At 35.1% G+C, this 18463-nt stretch overlaps 2 protein-coding genes across 5 annotated transcripts in view; one reads left to right on the top strand and one right to left on the bottom strand.

Moving 5' to 3' along the window:
- LOC106873161 (enoyl-CoA delta isomerase 2) overlaps positions 1–18463 on the bottom strand; it is a 39502-nt gene that overhangs the window by 20390 nt on the left and 649 nt on the right. Inside the window, exons 2-5 of one of the 3 annotated variants that reach the window (XM_089354212.1) lie at positions 16909–16988; positions 1879–2029; positions 1157–1255; positions 38–217 (exon numbers count right to left, since the gene is read on the bottom strand). In XM_089354212.1, coding sequence (XP_089210338.1) covers positions 38–217; positions 1157–1255; positions 1879–2029; positions 16909–16964 — 486 coding nt within the window. In that variant the 5' untranslated portion in view covers positions 16965–16988. Of the gene's footprint in view, positions 1–37; positions 218–1156; positions 1256–1878; positions 2030–16908; positions 17058–18463 lie in introns of those variants that run through there. The other 2 variants (XM_014920387.3, XM_089354217.1) reach the window with 2 other exon arrangements.
- Positions 15554–18463, top strand: part of LOC106875285 (endonuclease/exonuclease/phosphatase family domain-containing protein 1) — an 87907-nt gene continuing 84997 nt past the window's right edge. The window contains exon 1 of one of the 2 annotated variants that reach the window (XM_089354191.1): positions 15554–15859. The gene's annotated coding sequence lies outside the window, so the exon portion shown is untranslated. The remainder of the gene's footprint in view (positions 15860–18463) is intronic. The other variant, XM_052968280.2, reaches the window with a different exon arrangement.

Here is an 18463-nt window from a genome sequence, read left to right as displayed (position 1 = left end):
CAAAACGAGATATAAATCAAATTTGGAATGTACTCACATCTATTGTAATTGCATTCCTTTTATTTGGTCGGTTAAAAGTTATTTTGAAAATAGAATCTTTACATTCAACGATGAGAAATTTGTAATTGCCAGTGGAACCAGAATGTTCTGTTTTAGCTGGAGCTTCAGCTGCAACTAATTCATTTACAGTTTTAATGTAATTAAGCTGAGCTTCATCCTAAAACAGAAGAAAATGAAGAATTTAACAATGGAAAAGTTTGTATCATTCAGCACAATAACATTGAAGATTTATCAAAATTCTATAAAACTGTTTCTTTTCAGCTCTTGTATATCATAGTAAATGAACTGTGGCCGCATAACACAAACACACACATATATAAATGACTCCTTCATTAGTTTCAACAACAAGGAGAGTATCTATTTCCTAGTTGCTTGATCAACTGAACTACCTCCACATTGTATGGATGCATGAGTGGCAGAGTATTTCACAAACATAATCTTCAGGCAGAATCAGCATAACACAGTGTGTGACAAAGCTGGCCCTTTTAATTACAGATAGAGCCCATCTGATGATTTTCTATATAGTTTCCATCTCTTCCAATTTCACTCTCAGCAGTTGGATTGACCAAAAATGTCACGCAGTAGTATTGAACCTAATGTTTGCAACAGAGGGAACTCTGTTAAAAGCACTAAAGGGCCAGGTAGTTAAACCAGGTAAGCCTATTGCTTAAGAACACAGAATGCTGAGAACTAGAATTAATACAAAACATCTTGCTTGATGATGTAACAATTACATCAATCAACTACGTTTAACTGGTACTCAATTCCATTGATCTCAAAAGTATGAAAGACAAAGTTGATCTTGGCAGGATTCGAGTTCAAAGTACAGAGAGCTAGAACAAACACCAAAAGGTATTTTGCCCTAAGTTCTATTTACTCTACAAATAAAAAGTAAATAAAACATTTAACAAAATCACTTTAACAAAATCAGCATCCTTAATGAAAATCAGTTTACTGAAGATTTTAAAGATCTTTGTCTTCTTCATCAATCCTGCAATTAAAAGAGAAAACACAACTGATTCAAAATAATAAATTGTGGCTGTAACTGTAACAACATGCATTGAATTTAATATTTTGTTGCTTTATAAATACATACGTGTGACATGCCTTTCAACTTATTCCATGCATCATACTTGGCTTTCCCAACAAAATCGACCATACTAGGTTTCTTTGCATTACAGTCTCCTATTGAAGCCTGTAAAATGACATGAAAATTAAAGATAGATCAACAACAACTGTACAAATTCCCAAATGTTCTACCCAAACATAGACAAATACAACATAACAGTCATTTTGGGATCATTCCAAAACATGATGACACCTTCAGATAGAAAAGAATGACGACTTCAGCAATGCTAGTTTGAACTACTCAATATTATGTCCTTCAATTAAAGAGTACTTTTGAAGTGCTCCTAATCAAAAGAAAACAAGGAACTTAAAATTTCTTAGTCAACTTATTCAATTAATGGATATGACTAACTTCAGTTTTTTAATCAGACAGAATACTTAACTCACTGAAGTCATATTATAGAGTGTTATCTTTTTGACTAGACACATTCCTAGCAATAATATCCATAGATTGCCATAATTTGTTCAGCAGTTTAACCTCCTCTGTTAGAATATGAAGATACTGCAAGAGAGAAATAAATATTGACTATCTTAACAAATCAATAAAACAGAAATGCCTATTAGATAAAAGGTAAGAATGAGCCTTATTTCAGTACCTTCTATATCCAGAATGTAATACCTTCGTCAATAAACTATACTGATAAAATGTTTATGTCTGAAATTTACTATTATTACTGAAATATTACTTGCCTGCTTAAACAAAGCATATAACTGTAATTTAGCCATGTTACCAGGGTCTTCTTTTAATGTTCCTAATTTCTCTTTAGCAGATTTGAATTGTGCATCATGAGAAGCCATTGCAAGTAAATTGGTATGAAATTTTCGGTGCTGTATATGGGACCTTAAAATAATTAAAAGGAAAATAGATTTTATTAATAAAGGCATAGAAATACATGAAATAGATATATTATAGAAAAAATAGGCAAAATATGTGTAAAGTGTTTTAAAAGATTAATAAATCATTTTATGATAATGTTTTTATTACTTAACCCTTTCGTTACTATATTTCTTTTGAGATGCTCTGTGTTTCTTTCAATTTCTTTAAATATAACAAAGAATTTAGTAAAATAACTTAGTTATCATTCAGCTAGTGTTAGGAACATAAATTGTGACTAAGGTTTGGTGGAAGATTTTAATTCAAAACTTATGAAAACAAGACATTTGTACTATAGAGCCAGAGCCAGTTTCAGCCGGTTTGGTAACGAACGGGTTAATCCAAGGAATAATAGCAGAGCACATAAATTTTAAAAACCTTTCCAGATTATGTGAGAATGATGCAGTTGATTTTCTCTAAGTTGGTGTCTGGAAGGAATGTAGAGGCATTTTCTTTCATCCTAAAACTATGTTCCTGAAGTTATAGGAAGAAAGAACTGAGAAAAGGGTTTAGAATGGGATTTGGCCAGCAAGATATTGTAAAGATATTAAACTGAGGCTAAGCAGGTGCATCAAATAGATTCAGCCAAAGATGTTAAATAGCTTGTTAGCTCAAGAGGACAACAAAAACATGTAGTATCTATAGCAGAGACCAAAAGAGGACACAACACACCATTAGCTGCAGCACGATAACTGTTTTTTGCAGCAATATAACATGTTTGAGTGAGTAGTTACCCTGATCTTTATATTTGAGCATTACCCTAATCTGAGTAACATTTGCATCTTTGTAGAGAGTCATAAAATGTTCTAAGCAAAATTTTCTGACCTTAACAAGGAGTCATACTGTTTGAGAAGCAGCTTTGGCTATTCTACTAACATGTATTTACCAGAAAGTTTATAAAAGATTTAGTTGTGTCATGCATTATTAGAAAATATGTACTACTTTAAGTGATTTCACAAAAATATTGAATGTCCCATTCTTTTTATTTTATATGCCTTTCATTCAAGACATTGATACCAGCTACTCAAAATGTAGCTAATAAAAACCATTCTTTTACCTAAACCAGTGATGTTTCCTTGAGACCTCCCAAATAATGTAATTATGTAGAAGTAACCTCCCCTACCCCACCCCATCAACATGCATTTTTGTTTACTTATAATGGTAGGATGCCTTTTGGCAAGAGAACTATTTTTATAGATAGACAATCTCCTACCTGTGTCTTTTGCTTTTTTGTTTTTGTGGGGGGTTTTTTTATATCAGGCAAACTAGAACAAGTAGGCAAATGTACTTCAAAATTGCTGAAACTCACTCACAGAACATAAATGTATAACAGAAATAGTATTATAGAATCAAAGTGCCCTGTTCAAACAGACCCAACTCAGTCTGTCAATAGCAATAACTCAAGTTTTAAATGAGCTTCTGCACCAAAGAAAAATAAATTCACTTGAAACCAGTTCTATAGCTTTCAATCACTGAGTTGTGGTCTTGTTGGATCATCACCTCCAAAACTTATAATCATTTGCATTCACCCAGCACTCATAGACAGAATGGTATTTATTTTATAGACCTCAGAAGGATGAACAGTAAAGCTGATGCAAGTGAGATTTGAACACATTAACTAAATAGCACAAGGCATTATGGCTAATGCTCTACATGTTCTCTGGATCCAGTAGAGTTAAGCATATAAGAGCTTTAAAATATGTTTCCAGGAGTCTGGAAACTGTCCTGAAGCCTTAGCCCAGTCTTATGATGTTGAGTGGATGAGAGATATGTGTGCCCCTGAGAAGGGAAACCATTTTAAAAGATCTTGTATCTATTCCAACAGTTGAGTGAACTAAAATATGTAAATTTAAGTTAGGTGCTTTGTATACAAAAAGTATATTATTAATGACTTAGTCAAAGGAGTAAGTTGTAGCACCCATGACCATTTTGCTAGAAACTCCAAGAGTTGTAGGAGGAAAGAAAGGAAAGGACTGTATCTTATATGTTCTCCTCATTCCAGAGACTTGGTCCGAATGCTTACAACACAATGAATTCAGTTAAAAGCACTCAAGGGCTTGGTTGAGGAGTTAAACTGAACAATGGGTAAAGTCAGCCATCCAAAAATTAATACAGTTCATCTGACAGGCTTTCACTCAATTCTGGCCATCTCCATTTCATCCTCAAAGCTTGGGTTAACCCAAAGCAATGATAGAGGACACTTGTCCAAGATACCACACAATAATTATCAGCGGAGTTTGGAAATAGCTATCCTTCGAACTCCCATTCCTCACGGAGAATAAAAAGTGGAAGGCAAAATATACAAAAAAAAACCGGAAATTTTCACAATTTTTTTTTTCTTCTTTTAGTCAGAATCTCAATTAGACGAAAACAAAAACTTTTCCTTTCTCAGTTAGGGTTGGGGCTTCAAGGGACAACTTTCCAAAAAAAACCAAAAAAAAATCCACTTGCTTCTAAATAATTTCTCTCCCTTGCCATCCTCTGGGGCAACGCCCTTTTCATTTTGTCTACTGAGACAATGAAGCAATCAGAATTACGAGAAATTGTACATTCCACTCTTTGATATAAAGTTACTCCATTTATCCCAGAATTACATCATTGCAAAGCACTTCTTAACCATATAGTTGATACACACTCACTATCTAAAAGGTTATCTGCTTGAATTAAAAGGTCAACAATTATATTTAGATATTTTAGAATTATAATAGATGTAACATATATACTTTATCAGTCGCAATAGCACAAAGATTTAGAAGTGATGGAGAAGTTAGAAATTTGTAACATCAAAATTAAAAACAACATGACTTGCTCTCTAATGTTTGAAGCCAAGTGAGACCAATCATGTTCTCTTTTCTTTTTTTCTTTTAATCAAGCCACAGTCAGAATGAGAATGACAATATAAAATGTTGAATTTTTCATTCCAAAAGTGTGTACACCATCATTTGTAGTGCTCCAAAAAGGAAAAAAAATACGAAGTAGTTGAAATGGATCAAATCCTAATTTTTGATATCACACCTCAAGACACTATAAAGAAGAGACCAAGAGACAAATCAATCTCTCAAAGTTAAAAGTTGTAAAATACACAACAGAAAGTAACTTGGCAAATGAGTCTGTTTTAGATAGAACCAGAGAAAACAAGGCATCAAAATATGGAAAAGATTAATAGTTTCAAAACAACTACACAATGATTGGTTGGTATTTCGAAGGTTATGTAGAAAAAGTTCATGATCCTTAACCAAAAACTTGCAATATCAAACAGCTATCATAATTTCTAGGAACAGTTGATGGTAGATGTGCAAGCCATAGAAACCAGGGACATACTTTTTATATATATTGAAATCGTTGCCTTTTTTATATTAAACTAAATATATATTCATACTTTATCTAATTAAGCCTACTTAAACATACCCAAATTTTAATATTCTCCATTTATAATTCATTAATATCATATGAGAGGTCTTGTCTCGCAAGTTACTAGGTGACCTCTCCTATGCTGATGCCATGCAAAAAGCACCCGTTTTCCTCTGTGATATGGTTAGTATTAGAAAGAGCACCCAGCCATAGAAACCATGGCAAAGCAAACATAGGAGCTTGGTGCAGTCCTCTGAGACATTGGCATCCAACCCATGCCAGCATGGAAAATAGATGATTATAATGATTGAACCTCTAACTAATGTACAAATATATTTGAACAGTTTTGCATTGTGAGAAGATTAAACAGAAAAAAAAATTACTTCCACACCAAACTTTAAAATGTGTGTATCTCAAAAGCGACATTTTAGAGTTGCAACTATACAATTTATTTAGTGAAGGAATAAGGAAGTCATAATATGGGACATGTTGATCAGATAAGAAAAAAATTACAAATGTTTTTATAAAGAAAACATACATAGTGAGTAACATACCACAATTACACACATCCACATATACAGAGGAAAAGATAAGGTTTTACTGATCAATCCCAAATAATAACAACTAGGTCATTAATTAACCAGTTAGAAATATCAGCAAACTCACCCTGAGATTAAACTCCACTTTCTTAATAATAATAAGACTCACTGAATAATGCAATCCAAAGAATACTATGTCTGAATAAAAGATGCAATGGCCACTATTGGAAGGCTTGTGATTATAAGATTCTTGAATTCAATTAAAGCAGAACACCCACTTAGTCATAAAATAGGAAAGGTCAATTAGATAAGAGCAAACGGTAGTATATTAACATACAAGTACAAAGTCAGCAATAAAAATGGAATTTATATTCAGCAAATTTGATTTGTAAGAGGTGACAAGTTTATACACACATTGTCCAAAAAAAATTTAAACACACTTCTACAGCAGATAACCCAAATCTTCTTTGTTTCTTTTCAGATTTCACCCATCAGAATTAATAATAACATCATCTTGAAATGCTACTGGAAGTATGAAAGCACATTTGAAACCTAAACACAGTACAGAAGAGGGTTTCAATCAGATCCACCTACGCAGATAATCATCTATCAAATCAAGAATAAATTTGAATCTGATGAAATTGTACAGGATTAACACAGGAAGCATTCAGGAAGACCATGGACATCAACTAGCACCAGAGAGCATGAAAGGGGATTGTAAAGTTTTCACAGAAGTCCGAGAAGATCTGTGTGGCAAGCAAGTTATGACAGGAATTTCAAAAACATCTGTCCATCACATTTTGAAGCACTACCCCTGTAAAAGTTATATCCCAACATTAGTTCATGCTATCAGTGAAGATGATCCTGGTAGATGAAAAGAATAGTGCAAGTGACACTTGGGAAAACGCTTAGAAGATCCATGCTTTCCAATTAAAGCTGTGTAGAGTGATGAGGCTACACAGTTGTTCATACTGGGGGCATGAAAATCTGCATGTTATGGTGGAACATGAAGTTAATTTATCATGAGTTAGTGTGATGTGGCATTACATCAAGAGGATTAATTGGACCATTCTTTTTTGAAGCTACTGTGACTGGTCCTGTTTACTTGAACATGCTTCAACAGTCTGTCATGCCATTAGATGAGATCTAGAGATTCTCTGTATAGAAGACAGTAGTGCTCAAATGATTCAAACTTAGACTACAATGTCTTTACAGGAGATCAATTCCATGGGATAAAGAATGGCTATAAGAGGGATCGAGTTGAGCAGATATAGAGGCAATTATGCAGATAAACAAATCAGATACATTGAATATAACATATTTAATATATATCTGATTTGTTTAGCTGCATAATTGCTTCTATATCTGCTCAACTTGATCCCTCTTATAGCCATTCTTTATCCTGTTGAATTGATCCCCAGTAAAGGCATCTGAGTCTAAGTTTGAATATATATATGTGTGTGTGTTTGTGTCTGAGGATGTCTCCCACCACTACTAGACAACCTGTGTTGTGTCTATGTCTCCATAACTTAGAAGTTCAGTAAAAGAGACTAATAGAATAAGTACCAGGCTTAAAAAAATAGATAAATAAATACTGAAATCAATTCATTCAGCTAAAAATTCTGTATGGCTGCTGTTGAATGACCAAAACTAGTAAAAGATAAAGGTAAGTGATAATCTAAAGAGCATAAATACTTGGCTTTGAAACCAAACAAAATATTACACTACATAAAGTAAGTGAGTCTCTGTTTGTTTTAATTGTCAATTATTCATTTGAACTCTCTGCTCACTGAATTATCAGTAAATGGATCAACAGTCCACGGGCCTGTGTGCTCTTAATATAATCTTCAAAGTAAAATCAGTGTTACACTGTGTGTGACTAAGTTTGACCTTTGACTTACTGGTACAATCAGCACATTTTCCTAAGACATACTCTACAAGTTGCTATGTAAACTGATCCTTCACACTGCAGAGCTTTTCTTCCACCTGTGCTTAATTTTAACCCTTTAGCATTTAAACCAGCCATATCCGGCCGAATTATTCTACCTGTTTTATGCTGAAACTGACCAGATCCAACCTCTCTCACTTATCCTACTATGTCATTGTAGAAATATACAATCACCTCATCGAAATTTCAAAGCTGCAAGATAATGTGTGATTAATTCAAAACAATGTGAATAAATAAGGATTACATTTGATAGAGTAATCTGAATGTGAAAGGATTAAAGTGAGAGTCAGTCAACACAATCTGATCCTGCATTTTTGATTTAGAGGTCTGACTACAGTAGTTCAGTTGGCTAAGATGGCTGTGATGACCACCAAGTTGTTGGTTTTAAATTGGAGTGGCCTTCTCTAAGTGAATTACTTTATAGGGCTGGAGAGCTCCACCTCCCTAAGAGTTACTGGAAGAGTGCCAAAGAGAGCATCAACCCTTGTTTTGTTGTTGAGGTTGCCTCCCCTAGTCTTTTCCAAGGTACTCACAAGGCAGTGAGGGTTTGTGCTTGCAGTTTCAAGAACATGCTAACATATAGCTGGGTCTCTGAAAGGTGGTAATGGTCTGATTCAGAGTAGACCTGGGATCAGTAGTGGCAAAGAAGTGGTTCCACACTCCTCAAAACCTAGAATCTTCCAAACTAGGGACCCACTACTGGATGCAGTTTAAAGTCATACCCAGGACACTTGGGTCAACCTAAAATTATAGTAAATGTGATAGTTATTGTTTCATGAGTGGAATGAATGCCTTTAAAGAAAGACAGGCATTTAGAAATGTGCATGTCTTCATGGTATCTATGTACATTTCTGTACATCTCCACCTGCATGAATAAGTCAGAAACTTTATTTTACATTTTGGAAATTTTTCCTCCGGATGCTAAATTATGGGATACTTGTCTCCTTATCCACTGACTCAATCCCTTTTCCTTCTTTTTTTTCATTCCTCCTTAAAGTTTTTGCCATAAGAATAAAAAATATCTGAATATTTAGAAGTTTCACTAATATCTGGTCAGGGATCCCTCCTTTTGTAGTGTACTGGGCCATTTCTTTGGCAAAGTTAAAGTGTTAGGGTTTGATTTAATGATTGTATGTATGTGTACAGAAAATAGACTCCATCAACTGCTAGTGGGGATGCCTAGAAGTAGTTGATAGCTTCTGTTATGTAGGTGACCAAGTTAGTAGCACAAAAAGAATAGACTGAGCAAAGTTCAGAGAGCTCCTACTTCTGTTGGTAACTAAGGGCCTCTCCCTCAGAATGAAAGGCAGACTGTATGATGCCTGTGTGTGAACTGCCATGCTACATGGCAGTGAAACATGGGCTGTGACTGCTGTGGACATGCATAGGCTTGAAAGAAATGAAGCTAACATGCTTTGCTGGATGTGCAATGTCAGTGCGCAAGTATGACAGAATGTAAGCGTCTTGAGAGAAAAGTTGGGCATAAGAGACATTAAATGTAGTGTGCAAGAGAGACAACCTCGCTGGTATGGTCATGTGATGTGTATGGTTGAGGACAGCTGTGTAAAGAAGTGTTGATCTCTAACTGAGGAGGGAACCTGTGATAGAAGTAAACCCAGAAAGACATGGGACATAGTGGTGAAGCATGATCTTTGAATGTTGAGCCTCACAGAGGTGATGTCATTCAAGTGAAATCGTAATAGTGGCTGATGCTGATGTAACTGGCACCCATGCTAGTAGCATGTAAAAAGCACCTTTTGAGCGTTGGGCCTCATGGAGGCAAAATGGTCAATGCCGGTGGTACATAAAAAGCACCTTTCGAGTATTGGGCCTCCCAGAGGCAATGACAAATGAATGAGACCTTTGGCAAAATGTCATGCTTGAGAAGACTCATCAAGCCAGGCAGATTATTTTTTTAAATTACAGGCCTTATTGTTTAACCAATGTAAAATATAATGGTCTGATAAACTGGCAATTTCGGGACTCAGGTTACCTATCACTACATCAAAAGAATTAACAATTTTTTTTCACCTATAGTACATTATCAAAAACAAGTAAAGTTTATTTTTTCTTTCATATGTATGATTATACATCACCAGAGAACAAAGAACTGCATGCACACATGCATCAGCCCAAAGCCTTCCACTTTGTAACATGCACTGGTATGGACATGTCCTCTGTCTCAAGCTAGATCATCCTACCAGGGCTTTACTCTCATTCAATGTAGCAGTTGTGGGCTGGAAGAGGCCATGTAGCAGGCCCTGCACCTGATGGCTGGACATGATTGAGGAAGATCTCCAGATGCTCAACGTCACCATGGACGATGCAGAGGTGCTGGCACAGGACTGCCAGCAATGGAGAGCACTGGTGGACCGAGTCGGCTCAATGCATGATGACATCTCTTGGACCACTAACCTGAGATGACCTCAGTCTCATCAAGCGAGGACATAAAGTGAAGCGAAGCGATGATTATGCAATTAATGATGCCAAAATCTCTTGTTGAAATGTAATTGAGGGCAAAAAGTTATCTCTTTGAAGCAAATATCTGGGTACTGCTGGATAAAAATTAATATCAAATAGGGTAACTCATATAATTGTGTATTGCTAATATCATTCAACCAATTAATAACAGAAGTGATGTTGTACCATAATGATAAATTAGTTGTTTAATTCTAAAGATAATCTTACAATAATACCTATCTCACTTTTGGATGGATTTGTTAATCTGCAACATAATATTATAAGCAAAATTTTGTAAATAGCTAGCTAATTAACTATAGGAGCTTTTGTCAGTCAATGTTGACTGTGCATATGCAGGTCTGGTAAAGACTTTTTAAAAACTAGTAGTTGACCATACATGAAAAAGTGCAACTTTAGCATGCAGTTTATCACAATATCTATAGTCTATACTGTGAAATGACCTGATCTGGGTTAGGAATAGGGTTAGGGTTTAAAATGAGGTTTAGAATTAGTGTAAGGGTTAGGGTTCAAGTTTTGGGTTAGATTGCACACTAAAGTTGATTATTTATTACGCACAGGGGGCTAACAAAGAGGGGAAACTAAAGTGTAAATGGCCAGGTATACCACACGCTAAAGTGTCACCCATGAAAGTCTACCTTCTCTATTCCACCAATGTTTATTGAAAGGAAAGGCTACCAACTTGAGTTGATAGAGCTTGGCACCAGGAGGCATTGCTGTCAGTATGCAAATTAAACAAAAATTGGACAGATTAATTACAGATTGATGCAAATTCATGAGGGATGTGTTTTGTCAATGGGCTCAGAGCAATGTGATTGTTATCAAGGGTATTAATCCAGATGCTGATGAATGTCTGATAGAGGAAATAGATAAATCAATGTAGTGCCATGGGAAGTAGGTAATGGAGAGAAGGCCACCATCTAATGGAAAATATAGCTGAGGAATTATTACTGGAAATAAATTGCTTAAAAAACAATAAGCTTTGACAACTGGCATTCAAATGAAGGAATAGAATTATTACAACATGCAGTTGATAGCTACGTTGTGAACTGCTAATGAAATTTCTTCAATTCTACTAACCATCACATACACACACAAAATATTGAGTTGACTCCTTTTGGTCTCATGTGAAGAATAACTAGGGTGGATAGTACATCTGAAGAACTTTCAACAGCTAACATAAAGAATTTCAGCGAAGGCAATGAAACATGAGTATGATGTTAAGTGAACATGGAAAATATGATTGATATTTGGGAACAATAACTTCTGTAATTGTTAATAATAAAAGTACTTTGATTTGCAGTTAATGACAGTGATTGAACACTAAATCAAAAATGTCCTTCATTCATTTAAAATGCTTATCACCAAAGCATTATTATTGACTAGCAGAAATACCCAGCGTTGCCCGGGTTAAAGAGAATAATGAAATCTAAAAACGCCGTCTAGACTACGCATCATCTTTATATATAGAGATGTATATACACACACGCACCCAGACACACGTATATATATGTACATCAATATAAATATATGAAAGTCAATGAAGTTTCGTAAAAGAAGGTGATCATGTACATACTTTCTTGCTGTTGTGATTATAACACCTCATTGTAAACTATGTTCCTTGTTTTCCCTTGTGGAGCATATACAAATAGTTTTTTTGTTGCTGCCCACTCTTGAGCAGCCAACATACAGTTGTCCATGTGAGAAGCAGGGCTCTTCCAAGAGAAGACCAGCTACAGACAGTGTTTGACCCTGATATTTGTTTATGGACATGGTAAAAGTCACACGAAGGGGGAATTGTAGTCTTCTGAATGTAAAAGGAATGTCTGCTCCTGATGGAGTAAGAGGAATTCTTGGAATAAAGACGTCATCCTCTTTTGCACATCCAGAAAGAATGGTAGCCTCGATAACGTGTGACATCATTTTCTAAATAATGCTCATCTGTTATGTTCAGGTTAAAATTTCATTGACATCAAAAATATATGAATTTTCATGGGAGTTATGGCCGTTATGCAAAGAATATAATTTCCAAATTTCATAAAGATCCATTCAGTAATTTTGACGTAGTTTTGGATAAGAAAACAAATGACTAATGTGTGTGTTTGTGTGCATGTGTATGTGTGTGTGATGGGTGTATATATGTATAGATATCTGTATGCATGTATATATGTATATATGTGTATATATTACATGTACATCTATATATATATATACATCTACACATATGTATACATATACATGTATGTATAGATCTATATATATATATATATACATATACGTGTACATCTATATGTATACATATACATCTCTCTCTCTCTCTCTCTCTTTCTCTCTTTCTCTCTCTCTCTTTCTCTCTCTCTCTGAAAGTATCTGTCATTACAGTATCGAAATAGTGTACATATACATGTATATGTATACATATACATCTCTCTCTCTCTCTCTCTCTCTTTCTGTCTCTCTCTTTCTCTCTTTCTCTCTCTGTGAAAGTATCTGTCACTACAGTATCGAAATGTGATTGTTTCAGTTAGTGGAATAGTTTCATTTTTAAAGTGAAAGTATTTGACATGAGTGTTTTTGTTTCACTTTTGACACGTAATACTTAAATAGTGGAGGAGATATTATGTTGCCGTGTGCTCGAACTCTGCAAGAAGTTAATAATTTTTTTTGACTAAAACACAACTGGAACCCTAAGTAAGGCATGTGTAAAATTTGAATGAAATTGGTTGCGTAGTTCTTGAGTTTTACGGATTCACACAGACAGACAGACAGACAGACAGACACACATTCTCATTTTTATATATATAGATACCACGTGTAATACTGAAAGGAAAGCTTGTTTCATAAACTGAAAAGAAAGTTTCAGTTTGCACAAAGACAAATTATTTTTATAATATAACTTTAAAAAAAAATTGACCAATTCTTATTAATTTACTTCCATGAAGCTTCTTATGAGAGTGGTCAACCTGCTAGAAGTCAACCAAAACTCTCTATAACCACATCCATCTATTTTAACCAAAATATACTGATGCCATCAGACCCTCCTACTGTTAAACAATAATGCATATCAAAGTACCCTCCAGTGACAAACAAGCAGGCTGCAAAACACTTTAGAAAAACACTGAACTGATAAATTATGTTCAATATATCAGGTCATCCCATAAGTTCTTTATGATTTTACTTTTTTTTTAAATTGAATGAAATTTAATAGTATTTTAGAATGTTTAATGAAATTAAAAATTATTTTTATGCATTTGTGTACATTTAAAATAATTAAATATTATTTTACAGAATACAGAATTAAAATTTCTTTGATTAAAACCCTTTCTAACATGGAAGTATCCAAAGAGCATTTGAGGCACATAATGCTTTATGAGTACAAAAAATGAAACTCTGCAGCCGAAGCAACTCAGTTTATGGGAAAGAATGTTTGAATAAAATTCGGAAGTGGCGATTTCAGCCTTGAGGATGAAGATCGAACAGGACGTCCAGTTGAGTTTGATGATAAGTTCCTTGAGGCATTACTCGAAGAAAATCCTGCATTATCAGTTGAAGAATTGCCATGAAAGCTTAGTTCAAACCATACAACTGTTCATCATCTTCAACGACTTGGAAAAGTTCCTAAACTTGGAAAAAGGGTGCCTCATGAATTGTCCGAAAGCAACCGCATATCCTGAGTTGACATCTGCTCTTCTCTCCATTCTCGCGAACTCATTTCACTCTTTTTGGATAGACTTGTGACTGGTGACGAAAAATGGATCTTCTATCAAAATGTTAAACGTCGTATACAGTGGCTTGGTAAAAGGGGAAAAGCTCAACCACAACCGAGACGGGAACTTCGTGGAAAAAAGGTTCTCTCTATCTGGTGGGATTGCAAAGGAGTAATTCACTTTGAATTGTTACCACCTAATGCAACAATCAATGCTCAAGTCTACTGTCAGCAATTAGAGCATTTGAACCAAGCTTTGAAGAAAAAAAGACCCACTTTAGTGAATCGAAAAGGAGTGATGTTTCAGTAGGACAATGCACAACCCCACACTGCAAAGACCACATCACAGAAGATTGAAGAGCTTGGTTGGGAAAAAATTCCTCGTCCACCTTATTCTCCCGACCTTGCTCCTTTAGACTACCATTTGTTTCGTAGTTTACAGAATCATTTGGGGGACAAAACTTTCGCAAGCCAAGAGGAGGTAGAAACTGACATTTCAGAGTTCTTCGCTTTGAAACCAAAAGAGTTTTACATTGATGGGATTAAAATGCTTGTAAATAGATGGAAGGAAGTTATAGATAATTAGAGAAAGTACATTGGTGATTAAATTTCAATTAAATATAACATTTGATCACTTGTTTTCTTAATTCAAAATTCAGACAGAACTTATGGGATGACCTGATATATATCTTTAAAAATCAACACTATAAAGATATAATAATAAGAATGACTGAAATTTAAAAAACATAAAATGTTTTAAAAATTCAAATTGACAGGAATCTATTTGAAGTCATCTGGATTAAATTTGACACAATATTGAAACGTTCATAACTTTTATCAATAGGATTTATTTCTCTACTTATCTTGTGAACAAAAACCAATCAAGTAAACGAGGCAGCCTCATTGCTGGTCGCTTGATCTGTTAGAAATAGCTGCCAGATCTATATGAAATCAAACCTGACAAAGCTGACCTGGAGCTAAACAACAACCGCTACAACAAAATTCAGTCAATAGGAGAATCCCTGTGCAGTACCTCAACATGCAAGAAATAGTAGTCAAATCTCCATCAGATGAGAAGTTGCCGTCATTAAAAAGGGAACATAATCGAATAAACATATAATCATATTAGATACATTGGCAAGACTTTCGCCCATCCCTGCCCCCAAAACCACCCTTTTTTAAAAATATTTTTTCGACACAAATCCCCCTTTTCGGCTATGGGGAATACGAATCTGCAAAAAAATTGGCAAAAATCGGCATTTTTAAATTACCTCCCCCTCCCCATTTCCTTCATTTTTTTTACTTTTTTCAAGAAATTTTTTTTAAAAAATATTCGGAAGAATATGGAGATTATAATTCTGAACAAAATTTCCAAAAATTTTTGTAAAATCTTTTTTTAAGAATTTTGTTTTTATTCTATATATGAGGGAAAATACGGACATTATGAATCGGACAAAAATTTCAAAACATTTCTATAGTTACGATTAGGGTTAGTGTTGGAGAAAAAAAGCAAAATTGAAAAAAATTTGGGGGGGGGGGGATTTCACATTGCCGATATTTGGCAATTTTCCGGAACCTCCGTATCCGGAAACGGGTGTTTTTGACAATAAAAAAATAAACAAATTTGGGAGCAAATGGTGGGGGGGGGGTCTTTCCGATACGTTGAAAAAAAGAAACAGATGGTCATGGACAGAATGTCTTTGACCGTGAGCCTGCGCGATCAGAATTTATCTGGAAGATAAACAACAACTAGAATCAAATGCAAGACGAGCACTGTAAGTTAAATTACTGTCAATGATTAATCAACCATCGATGTTTATTTTCCATTTGTTTTTCAGCCTCTGTCATGAAATATATCAGATCTTATGATCAAAGGTGTTTCGGGTCGTTACCATCTGGTCTTTGTTTCAAACGTTGTGTTTAGTACTATCCAACGCATCCTCCAATTTTTAAGACGGTAGTGTGTAATTTGAGCTGCTATTTTTAGCAGATCAAGAGACCACGCAGAGGCGAGCCAACAAGGAAGCCTTACGTCGCTGCTCGAGCATCGAGGAAAAGCAACCAAATCTCTCTCGAATCCCAGCCTACCGTCTTAGAAAAGGACACACCAGATAATGTTGTTCTAGGTTCCTTGCACATAGACAAAAAAAAAGAATTGGAATGTCTTTGATCGTAGATCTATTCATTCGAGATGACGTGAAGCCTAGTAGTAAGGTTGTGAGTTCGATCCCCGATCCCAGAGACACGTTGTACTTTGAGATGGGGCACGTTATTTCATGTTGCTCCAGTTCACTCGGGTGACAAAAATGTGAGAAGTGCCTGGTCGACGTCAAGTTTGTGCAGAAGCGTTAACAAGGGACGACTAAAACGCTTTAAGTATGAGAAAGGGATACGCCCGGTAGTGGTCTAGATTGTACCCTATCTTTACTCTTTTTGTACCGAGTCGATCAAGCCTAACCTGCGACTAAACAAACACCCACAACCAGGTAACTCTCGTTAATTCGATTTTCACGGAATTGAAGGTAATGAGGATAATTACTGTTGAAAGTGAATAATCAAGCAAAAAATATATGTGAAATTTGATGGTTTAACTATTTAACTATTTATCCTTTATTTTATAACTAAATCATATGGCTTTTGTTTCCTTTTGCTTTTTGATAAGCGTTAGTAAATGTCTCCAGTTTTTGACCTGACATAAACAAGTAAAAGTTTGTGTATGTATAGTTACGATCTTCATAAAATATATATATATTGCAGAATTAAAACTAATATGAAACTAATTGATATAAAAAAAAAGAATTACAAGTATAAACTTCTTACTTACCTAGTATAGGATACTAGAGTCCTAAACTTAGGAGCGGAAAATAAACTTCGGATCATGCTGGCCACTGACTAATGTATGTTCTGTACAGACGAAGAAACAATATGTGAGATCAAATTTTCATGGGACATAACTCTTGAGTACTATGATTGATGGTTGGTGGTGAGGAACTGCATTTTTGACTTCGAGGGGAAAATATATTTTTTACAAATACTCTCTCTTTTACTTGTTTCAGTCATTTGACTGCGGCCATGCTGGAGCACCGCCATTAGTCGAGCAATCGACCCCAGGACTTATTCTTTGGAAGCCTAGTACTTATTCTATCGGTCTATTTTGCCGAACAGCGACGTTACGGAGACGTAAACACACCAGCATCGGTTGTCAAGTGATGTTGAGACAAACACAAACACATACGAAACACCTGTGTTAGAATGGGGGTAGCTGATGAAGGAAAATGTTCTCTGTGTGGCCCGTGTGTTTTCTGTACTCTGGTTACTATTATTTTTTTTGTCTACATTTTGTTTGCAATGTCCTGTACCCAGATATGCACCTATATATACAGGTAGATGTAGGTATGCACATACTTGTACGTATATATGCATATACTCATTTATTATATATATATATATATATATACATATACATATATACGACGGGCTTCTTTCAGTTTCCGCCTACCAAATCCACTCACAAGGTTTTGGTCGGCCCGAGGCTATAGTAGAAGACACTTGCCCAAGGTGCCATGCAGTGGGAATGAACCCGGAACCATGTGGTTGGTAAGCAAGCTACTTACCACACAGCCAATACAAAAACAATATCAGCTAAGTCTCTGAATGCATCAAATATGCTATAACATATTCAGAACAATACTTCAGAAAATCATCTCCGTTCTCTTTGAGCATTTAAATGGGGCAAAATGAAGACAGATAAATTTGCCTTTTCAGTTATCCAGAATTACATTTGAGAAAAGACGGAAAGACTTCCTCCCGTCCCTCCATTTTCTCGCAAATTATTGTTTTTTTTTTTTGTTTTTTTTCCCCAAAAACTCACCTTTTCGGATACGGAGATTCCGGGAAATTGCCAAAAATCGGAATTTTGCACCCCTACTCCTTCTCCCCACCCAATTTCTTCATTTTCACTTTTTTCCGTAACCCTAAAACCTTAACCCTAAGTAGAAACAGTTTTTTCAAAATCATAATCTCCGTATTTTTCCGCATATTTTAACAAAAAAAAATTTACGAAAAAAAATTTTACAAAAATTTTTGGAAATTTTTTTTCAGAATCATAGTCTCCGTATTTTTCCGCATATTTTTTTAATATTATTTTCTGAAAAAAATTTTAAATGAAGAATTTCGGTGGGGCAGGGATTTCAAAATGCCAATTTTTGCCAATGTTTTTGCAGATTCATATTCTCTGTAGCCGAAACGGAGGTTTGTGTAGAAAAAAAATTTAAATAAAAGAAGGGGGTGTTGGTGGGTACAAAAGAAAGTCTTGCAGAAAAGACTCATACATATCAATACCCATCCTTAGGCAAAAATGCAACACTATCCATCCTTAA

Source organism: Octopus bimaculoides, chromosome 1 (genome assembly GCF_046866305.1).
Source record: "Octopus bimaculoides isolate indiv1 chromosome 1, ASM4686630v1, whole genome shotgun sequence".
Classification (NCBI taxonomy): Eukaryota; Metazoa; Mollusca; class Cephalopoda; order Octopoda; family Octopodidae; genus Octopus; species Octopus bimaculoides.
This window is presented reverse-complemented; position numbering and strand designations above follow the sequence as displayed.